General features: G+C 39.3%; 1 protein-coding gene across 1 annotated transcript in view; it reads left to right on the plus strand.

The window, feature by feature from the left end:
* LOC142356312 (uncharacterized) overlaps nucleotides 1–11,049 on the plus strand; it is a gene marked incomplete at its 3' end in the record, with an annotated part of 30,348 nt that overhangs the window by 17,451 nt on the left and 1,848 nt on the right. Inside the window, exon 4 of the mRNA XM_075408247.1 lies at nucleotides 5,614–5,813. Coding sequence (XP_075264362.1) covers nucleotides 5,614–5,813 — 200 coding nt within the window. The remainder of the gene's footprint in view (nucleotides 1–5,613; nucleotides 5,814–11,049) is intronic.

Below are 11,049 nucleotides of genomic sequence, written 5' to 3' on the forward strand. Positions count from 1 at the left end.
AGAAGCTATAGAGAAATCATTTCGAACTACAACTATTAGGTCTCATAGAAGACGCAATTTTAATCTAATGTTTGATTAAGATGCCAATAAGGTTAACTTTATTGCACTAGATGTCGGATTTCGTTCATTTAGTTTAAATCTTAACACTGAATGTCAGTATTGTGGGCCGCACATAATGTTCTAAACTCAGTCATCTACCAAAGCGGGCAGCAAAAGGGAAAATAGGAAAAGATAATGTAGAGATCAAACTGAAGTGTAAATTGCTTTCAAATTAGGACAAAGATAAAAATCAATGATGTTAATAACAGTCTGTCATTTTTTTCTTGAAATATAAAAAATTAAATCTGAACGGAGCTACACACCTTTTATTTAGTTTAGAAACAACATCAGTATAATTTCTTGAGAGGTAAAAACTATCGCCTGTTCAAGTAAACATCAACCTTTGGTATATAACAAAGGAAGATCCTATCGAATTACGAAAAAAAATTTATACTAAAAGATTCTTTGAAACAACGCATTATGATGATCTTGCTAAACTCTTTTTTTTAATTTATTTTGCGTTCTCAAATGAGTTTGGGTTTAACCAGAAAAATTATCTAACGATTGACCAAAGACGCATGCAAAGATATAGAACTTTGTATGCCCAAAAAACTGTACAACCAAAATTAGTTAAGTTCCATTAGAGTACACGTATCGTTTTGATTGCAGTGGTGAGAAATCAGGAGCCAAATATCAAAAGCAGTAGTCAAATTTCTGCATTGTGAAAATTATTATCTCTTGTCTCTAATGACGGAAAGTTTGGTAATAAAAAAATTGCTCTACGCTTTGAGTATAGTTTGAAAAAGTTGTTGCATTCAGATACTACTAATTTTACCTTCCTTTATTATACTAACATCATTGTACTCAGCGTGTCAAACTGATTTTTAATTGCCGTTAAAATTTAGGAAGAATGTAAAAGATTTAAAAAAGAATTGCTCCCTTAAAAATTCTACAACTTTTGATTGTAAAAACTACAAATAAGTTCTAATAATGGGTCACGAGGATCATAACATCATGAGTTCAAAGCATTTACGTACAAAGCTCATACGTTGATGATGCTTGTACGTTGTTATCTATATAGCCAAACCGTGGCTTTGCTTTATCGTTTATGATGAATTGAATATCCGAACTTCTGTTTGCTGATGACATCATCCAGCTCCCGAATAACTACTTTTTGTCACTGGTGCAGCTTATATCTCTCGAAAAGTGGCTCTCGAGAGACACAACATTGAAAAAAAAATTTGCTAAAATCATCCGAGAAGACTTGGAAAAAGGTTATTAATTACAGTCCCTGATGCTCACAAGGTCGAGCAGCTGTCGGATAAAGAGTGGTACCTAACCCATCATCCCGAACAAACCGGGCAAAATGCGTAGAGTATTAAATGGTGCAGCAAAGTTTCACGGTACTTCTTTGAGTAAATCTTTGCTAACTGGCTCCGACCTGCTCCAAAACCGAATCCATGTACTACTTACGTTCCGTCAACATCAACTCACCGTGTCCGCAGATAACGAGGTTATGTTGTTCCAAGTAGGTGACCCTGACTGTGACCAGCCATCACTGCGTTTTTTTGTGGCAGAAGGACCCCACAACAAATTTTGTAGTGTATCAATATACGCGCCATAAATTTGGGGCTAAAGACTCGCCCACATGAGCTAACACTACATTGCAACGCACGGCCCGAGTCAATGTTAGTCAGTATCTGGAAGCAACCAAAGCCGTTCCAGAAAACTTCTATATAGATGATTATTTGGATTCTGTGGAATCACCTTCGAGGGCTCTCAATAGATCGAAGGAATTGGTGCATCTTCTCAATGTACGTGGGTTCAAGCTTATTAAATTTGTAAGCAAAGTACCAAGTCTGGCTGATTAAATCGATGGATCACCTCAATCCACACAACCGAAAGTAATCGCCTCATCTAAGGAGGAATCTTCGCACGTGCTTGGGTTGAAATGGAATCACAAAATTTATACTCTAGTTGTGAGTCGGGGTACCTCCTGTACAGTAACTAAGTCTTTATTACAAAGCTTGGTATGGATCCGAGTGTCTAAGGTATTTGGTCCCATCGGCCTAGTAGCACCATTTAATGTTGGTGCCCAATTGTTACTAAAGGACATCTGGCGTGTCAGCGGGCAGCACTTTTACGAAGAAATACCAAAAGACGCTGCCGAAAGTTCCCTCGAATGGAGTATACAACTACCTAAGCTTGCCGAAACTGCTCTACCAAGGAGCTACTTTTCTGGAAACTTTGAACAACTGGAACACACGTTTGGCGATAGTTCTCACGAGGTCTTCAGCCCTGTTGCCTTTTTCCGAGCTCAAAGATACACTTCTAGTTGGCCAAAAACAGAGCTTGCGTTTGTCCCCGGTAAACCTTGCGTAGCATCTATGAAGGTGATGACAATTGCAAAACTAGAGCTGCAAGCTGCTCTTCTGGGCGCTCTGTTGAAACAAGACATCTGTCGAGCCTTACTTTGCATGTTATCAAAGTGTTCATGTGGAACAATAGCACTATTGCCTTGCAGTGGCTTATATCAACAAACAAGCAGCCAATCATTATTGCAAACCGTGTATGCGAGATTTTAGATCACACAAGCGTTGACGAATGGAACCACGTTGCCTCAAGCAGTAATCCGGTAGATGCCGGTACTCGTGGTATGTCCGCTGAGGTCTTGCAATCGAGTGGATGGGTGAGAATCCAGATTTCCTAACCAGATTTCCAACCAAGGAACTCCCGTTCGGTCCCAGCACTGAGGTAGTTAAAAATATCAAACGTGGAATAGTGAGTAAAGAAATTGATGAAACCAATACATCATTCGCCGCATCCGTAATTAAGTCAACTAAGGAACCGCCCCCTTCCATGTAATGCTCTTCAGTAAGTACAGTTCTTATAAAAAGTTGCTACGGAGAACAGTGTACGCACTCCACTTGTTACATTCTCACGAATGTTACCGTAATGCCAATAGGAGCACCATAGACCCCACGGAACTTGACGGAGCCGAGCGTCATCTCCAGTATCTTGACCAAGAAGAGTCACTCAATGCAGAAAGAAAAGATCTCCTCGTAGACAAATCCGTTAAAAGAATTAGCCGTATTGTTCCTTTTTCTCCCTTCATTGGACCAGATGATCTTATCCGGTCGGCCGACGGCATAAAACGGTTGGTCGAAGTTGACTTTGATGTAAAACATCCAATCGTTCTCGACTTACGCGATGTATTTGAAAATTGTTCTTTAGGCACATCCAAATTAAACATCATCAAGGTATTGGCGACATGCGGGCTAAATTCCAAGAATTTTATACTATCCTAAAATCACGTTCCTCACTATGTTCCATTAAATCTAACTGCGTTACTTTTGAATGTTGCGCGCTGCCGCTATTCAACCCATTATGGCTGACCTCCCAGAAGAAAGACTCGCATACCAGTCTCCTCCCTTCAAGAACACCGGGGTCGATACTTCAGCCCGTTTTTCGTTGCTTTGCGTAGGACTACCGAGGAGAAGTAGGGTTTCCTCTTCATATGCTTAACAACTCGTGCAGTTCATGTTGAAATTGTTTCGTCCATGAACGCCAGTTCATGTGGTAATGAATTGGAGTGGTTTGTCTCCCGTCGATGTACACCTACCATTATTTGATCAGACAATGGCACTAACTTTGTTGGCGCAGACAAAAAACTACGCGAGAATATCGAGAAGTGGAATACTATCAATATTGCAGCGGAACTTGCCCCTAAAGGCATTAAGCGGAGGTTCAAACCGCCCAGTGCTCAACAACAAGGTGGAATCTGGGAGAAGCTAGTACGCAGTTTTAAGCGATTTTTTTACACAATCCTCGGTACACTTTGCCTCACTGACGAAGTTTTGAAACACTATTTTTGTCTCGTTGAACACGCACTTAATTCACGCCCAATAACGCCCCTAGGCGCCAACCCGTCCGACCTAGGCGCAATAATACCTAATCATTTCCTAATTGGTTACCAAGCACCCGTCCGACCTAGGCGCAATAATACCTAATCATTTCCTAATTGGTTACCAAGCAACAGCAATTCCGTCTACCGTTGGCGTCGACGAATTCGATCATTGTAAACTGGTTGCGCCCGCGGACAGTCATATGCTAACACTAATTAGGAACGTTGGATCAAAGAGTACGTACCTGCGCTGAACCAACTTTTCAAGTGGAAGACGCCTGCCGAGCAACATTTAAAGACCGGTGACCTGGTCTGGGTATTTGAAGAGACCACCCCAAAGGGTTACTACACTAGTGCTCGGATCACCGAACTTCGTTACGGTTCCTATAGCGTCGCAAGCTCCGCCGTATTGCGCCCGTCCACCGGATCGCTCGTCCGCCCGCTTGTATACTTAGTGCCGATAATCCCAACATCCTTTCAATGAGTAAAGCGAGAAGTTTATTAAGATTCGTCATTTTTCTTAGCCAATCAAAATCGAGTATTTAAATACGCATAGAAATCGTTCCAATTTACGTACAAAGCTCAAAAAAAGTGCAAATAACATAATTTCAAGTAAATCTGATCATTAGAGCTATCAAATAAGTCGTATTCGGCAATATAATATTCGGTTTTTTTATTCCTCGTTGCAAAATGGTGACCGGCATTGAACTGATCCGTGATCAGACAAAATACCGGCCAAATGAGCATGAAAAAATTGCTGTATAAAAAAACCATTTATTGTCTTGATCGGATCAAGTTTTATACGTTGTCCTTATACGTTGCTATGATCGCTGGAATCTTAATTCGTTGATGATGCTTATACGTCGATAGCTATATAGCTAAACCGTGGCTTTGCTTTGTCGTTTATGATGAATTGAATATCTGATTTTCTGTTATTTCGTCAGAGTTTATATGATTCATTGCTAAAAGCCACGCGCTGTTCCGGATTAAAGCAGGTTAAATTAGAACGGAGTTTGACAGTCGTTTGACAGCAATTCGTCCCAACAATGCTTGGTTGTTTTTTTTTCAGAATGAAAAAGTCCACATTCAATACAGAATGTGACTGTGAATTAACAGAACGCATATTTTTAACTCAAGCACACTCTAAAAATGCGCACAGAATCAGCTGAAGACAATCCCTTAAATGTATTTATTGGTAATAATATTTCTGTTGGTGTCCCAGTAAGTCATTCACCCATCCCTCAGTTACAGGGTATGTGCCATCACAGGGTAAATTATTTAGTAAAAATTTACCACGCGCTTTCATTCAGTTAGTATAATATGGACAACTAAGCGGGGGAGAGGGAGGGGGGAGTTTGTGGTTCACAAAAGGAAAAGATCCAAAACCCCCCTCTCTCTCTCATAATTTGGTTAGAGCAAAGAAAAAGCACAATGGTTCGGATACAAAAATTAAAATTCATTCCAAGAACTAATTTTGGATTTAGAAGCTTTTGTATGTGGATACCGCCTTATAGGGTCCAAATGTGACAGCCCAATAGAGCGAAGTTTCTGTTAACCCAAAGCTATTAGCTCCGATCATGAAGCACGTGCAATTTACTCCATGTTGAACAACGAACAATACACATTGTGAAACCTATTAATGAAATGTTTACACAAAAACGATGTGTTAGCCAGGCTATGGGGGGCGCACGTCCCTGCAGTGGGTCTCCATGCTACAACCCCTCGTCAATTGGGGGGCCGGGGGGAACAACGATCACGTGTTACGATCAAACAGGCATTTATGCCATTGACACTGGAAGAGACAGTTTTACCACGATTGGCGACAGTGACAGAAACAACTGTACTTATCCATGTGGAACTCTGCCTTGTGGTAGGAATTATCAATATTGAAGAATGGGATCTTTTCCGTTTGTCCCCCCCCCCCACGCAGCTTAGTGGGTGCATATTAATTGTCACACCCAGTCCCCCCCCACGCAGCTTAGTGGGTGCATATTAATTGTCACACCCAGTCCCCCCCCCCCACGCAGCTTAGTGGGTGCATATTATTTGTCACACCCAGTCCCCCCCCCGACGCATGTGCACTACTTTTTACTACAATTTGTCATGTAATGACGCGTGTTTTGCAACTGGGGGTGCATAACGTAATAAAGGTACAAACGAAAAAGATTCAAATTATCAAATTTTAAGTATGTTTCGGCATAACCACTATAAGCACAATTACGTTGAATTAATTTTTGAAAGAGATATTTTTACAGAGAAAAGCGAAATTTACTGACACAGTATAGGTCCAGCTTTTGTGATATGGATTCTAGCTACGGTGATATAAACTAATTTTTAAGCTTGAAGTTCTTAAATTAATTTTTAAGCCTCCCCCCTCCCTCAGTACGCTAGGCACACCCCAGTTACAGAGCACGTGTCATTAAATAATAGATCATTTGTTAAAAGGTAAAAGTTATGCACATGTGCTTAAGGGCTGAAAACAAAAAGCTGGGGGGGGGGCAGTAGAGCCGATATCTCGAATGAATTCTGAATTTTACTTTGCGCCCCATTAAAGTCTCAGATCGCCCGATTACAGAAAGTTCACAGCTTACATAGTCTCATTGCTCGTACCCAGATGCACGTGCTATTTTTACACAATTTGATTTTGGGATCTTTTCCGTTTGTGCCCCCCCCCCCCCAGTACGTTATGCTCCCCCAGTTACAGAGCACGTGTCATTACATAGTAAATCATTATGTAAAAATATTGCACGTGCATCTGGGGGTTGTAAATAGTATGCACCCACTAAGCTGGGGGGGGGGGGGCACAAACGGAAAAGATCCTGATTTTGTAATGAATGGACAAATTTGTAATTGCATACGCAGTAGTCCAGACAAATTACTCAATGAAAAACACACAATGCCACAATTCCAAATAACCTAATTTAAAAAACACTCTTCTGTTTCGGCCGAGTTCAATGGCCAAATAACACTTACGACTCAGTCTCACGTGCTATTTTGAATATGGTAACGTGCTATATAACAACATTTGAATTGTAACGGGGGGCATATAACCACTTCCCGGGTCGAGGTTTTTGGGTGAATTTTCGCAAGAAATGCGTTGATTGCGGTGAATGCGGTGAAGAAAATATTTCACTGCCTTTCACCGCATTTTTTTTTACAAAAATTCACCGCATTGGCTCTCCAACATTTACTGAATCTGATTTAAATTCACAAGAAATAGCAGAAAATTAGGTAACAGTTGGCGCAGTGGACTAAAAAGTTGAGGGCAAGAAGAGGAAAGAGGTTCGAACCTCTTTCCTTATCATGCCCTCAACTTTTTTGTCGGAAAAAAGGACGATTCGTTTTGGTAGGAAAACTGAGATCGCGGTAAAAATAAATAATTCAACGCGATTCACCGCATTCACCGCGAAAAGATGAAAGACATACGCGGTGAAAATAATCTTTTTTCACAGCATTTCACCGCATTTCTTACAAAGATTCGCCGCCAAACCTCGGCCCCGGTTGGAACCGAAGTAGAATAGATCCAATTTCCAATGCCGAACTAAATATTTCCAAACTACATATTCCCAACGTATAGTATCAATTTCACATAATTTAAAAGCAATGATACACCTTCTCAATATACCAAGTATTAACTAATAAAATGAATAGCCGTGTCGAGGTTTTGTCGACAAAGTATTGTAAGAATTGTGACAAGTGGCGGAAAAAAAATTTTCTATCGCAAAGCACCCGAATCTTATATCGGTAAATGCAGTTGAAAAGAGGAACTTTTGTACAATTTGCAGTTTTTAGCAGCAAACTTATAATTGCTTTCTAACGACGTTTGTAGCAATTTTTCATTAGACATGTGGTCTTTTTATGCATGAATTCGCTCGAGCGATTTTTTGTCGGGCGCATTTGACTTTCCATCCTGAACAAAAAGATAAACAGGTAGCGCCAACGGGGGCATTAAGGGCTCGTAGAGCCTATCTTCTTAGTATACTCTAAACACGTAACTCAATTTATCCACTTAAACTGTTTTGGAGACATAAAATCATGATAAGGGAGGTTGTTAGAGTTTAACAAAACCCTCCCACCCAACCCTCCCCCAACACTCACCACCAGCTACCCACGCCAATTTTGAACAATTGGGGTTGGAACTTCGGTATTCTCAGTTTTCACAATTGTTTAATTGAAAAACTTAACATTATGTTAAGAAAAAGATCTATTTCATTTCATGGGAATCATAATTAACTGTGAATCAAAAATTATTAGCTGAAACAATACTAATAAAATGACAATGGTTAGAGTTATAACTAAAGATTCAAAAAAGTTTTTTTTCAAAAAAACTAGTGTATTTAGCGAACTAAACGTACCATTAATCAAAATACTTGTTTCATGTCATTATATTCAAATTTAATCTGTGAATCAAAGTTAACATAAAAAGCTCAAAACTATTGCTATTTTAATTATAAGAGCTATAATTAAATACAGATCTCGACTTTTCAATTCTCAAAATTTCTTGTGGGGTCCCTATTTGACAAACTGGAACTTTTAGTTCATATTTATCACAACGGAAAATAATGAAGGAAGCCAAGTATGGTTTCAGTAAAGCTCTCTTTACGGTCATTTTGGGTCGAGCTTTGGTTTTTATGTTGGAAGAACTTTTTGGTTTTATGAAAATTTCGAAAAAAACTATTCCCCTCAATTTCTCTGAAAGGATGTTTCCTAATAGATTTTTGACTTCTCGTTTTACAAAAACGGAGAAACGGGTAACGCTCAGAGGGCTTTAGTTTTTATTAGAGCCATAGAGCTTACTAGATTCTAAGTAGATAATTCACTGAATGTAATTCAACTGAGTGTTATCAATTCCAAAGTTCAAGCCTCACAGCTCCAACTTTTTTAGCAATTATTTTTGTCTTGTGGTCATTTTAATGCAGTTTTCAGTTGACCGACTTTTCGCCGTGCCCATTTGATTTTTTGTTATCAAAAAAGGGATAATCAGGTATAGCGTGAAGGACATTAAGGGCTCCTAGAACGTTATTGTCACTAAGAAGGGCAGACACCGAAACAGTTTGAAGAGACAATTTCTTGGTGTTAAAGGTGGTTTTATCTTAAAGTTTGACGCCCCTCAGTCAACTGCTCGCTATTCAAACCCTCCCCCTCTCCAACCCCAACACGCCCTCAGTCCACTCTCCTCTATTTTTTAAGCTGGACATGTTTTAACCCCTCCTCCCTCAGTACGTTAAGCACACCTGAGTTACAGAACACGTGTCATTAAATAAAAGATCATTTGGTAAAAGATAAAAATTAGGCACATGCGCTTGAGGGCTGCAAATGCTATGCTGGGGGGATGAATGGAGAAATTCCGATGTCTCGATTAAATTCTGAAATTTGCATTGAACCCCACGCAAGTCCCAGCTCCGCCCGACTACAGAGCGTTAAAGCTTACACATTTTCATTGCTCTTACCCGGATGCAATATTTTTCCATAATTTGATTTGGTAAATAATAGAAAAATATGTAATTATGTGCACAGGAGTCCAGACAAATTACCACATGAATATATGCAATGCCTAAAAAATTAATTCCAAATTACCTAACATAAAAAATCTTTTCCTGTTTCGGTCGAGATCATTGGGCAAGTAACTTTTGCACCTCAACATTATGTGCTATTTTGAATACAGTAAAGTGCTATATTACAACTTATAATTTGTAATCGAGAGCATAAAAAGGATGCCGAATAAGAAAAGATCCAAAAAAACCTATGCTAAACTACATATTTATACAGTACTACTTGAATTTTCGGGTCGTCGAGATGACAAAGTATTGTAAGAACTGTGGTGAAACGTGGTGGAACAACATTTTTTTAATCGCAAAGCGCCGGAATCTGAATGCAGTGGAAACGAGGAAGTTTTGTACACTTTCTGGTTTTTAGATGGGAATTTTTAATCGCTCTCCCTTTTTTGACGACTTTTCGTTCTCAAAAAAGGGATAAACAGGTAGTGTCTGGAGGACGTTAAGAGCTCTTAGAGGCTCTCCTCTTAATATACTCTAAATTAATACTTCAAATTATTCAACTAAACTGTTTTGGAGGAAATTTTGGAGGTTAGGGAGGCACTTGGAGTTTGACTTCAGCAAACCAAACATATCATTATTAAAATGTTTTGTTTCCTTTTGTTGGATTCAAAATAATATGTGAATCAAAATAGCCAAAAAATTGCTCAAAACTATTCTTATGAAATTTATTAGAACTGTAAGTAAAATTATTTCCCGACGTATCAATTTTCAAAGTTTCTAGAAGGGGATTTCTTTCAGACCAACATTACACACCGGAAATTACTGAATGAGGCCAAGCATGATTCAAGTAAAAATCTCGTTATAGAGATCTTGGGTCTAACCTTAGTTTTTCTTTGGTCCAGCACTTTGCTTTCTTGCAACTTTAAAAACCCGGAGGGCATTAAATGCTCCTAGAGCGTTACGCCCTACCAGTCGCTAAAAATGCCATACACCAATACTGTTTTCAGGAGACAGTTCTTTGGTGTTAAACTTTGTTCTTAATGTGAAAAGTTTGAACCCCTCAGTTTGTACCTCCCTACTCAACACTGCGCCCCCCCTTTAAACACCTTCCAGGCGACCCGCCTGTTGGTTTGAAACCCCCTCTCGCCCTGCCTTCCCTCTTCCGTAGCGCCACCTGCCACCTAGTAGTTAGAATTTTAGTAGATATATGAAAATATTTAACTGGAGCATTAAAATGATCAAGTTCGTTTTTCTTGGTGCTGTGGCCGACAGAAGGTTTTCATATCCTTATTTTAATGCTGAATCCATTATGCAGTTTTTGCCAATTTGGTGAAATGGAGATATGAACAGTTTTTTTAAAAGAAAAACTGGTTGCCTGTGCCGCCAAAAGGTGCGTATAACAACAAACCTTAGATTGATTCAATAAAAAATACATCAGTTTTTGTCTCTTTTTTTTCAATAAAAAAACCAATTGTTATCTCAAAAAACTGCGTCGCATAAAAACTTTTTGTAGATTTTCTAAATGTCGATTCCTAGGAGAATTGCTTTTCGGGAGAAACAAGACACTTTACAAGAGACGATGGCGAAATACTTTTAAGAAGTAATGTC

This window comes from Convolutriloba macropyga, unplaced genomic scaffold (assembly GCF_964194025.1).
Source record: "Convolutriloba macropyga unplaced genomic scaffold, txConMacr16.3 SCAFFOLD_664, whole genome shotgun sequence".
Taxonomy (NCBI): Eukaryota; Metazoa; Xenacoelomorpha; order Acoela; family Convolutidae; genus Convolutriloba; species Convolutriloba macropyga.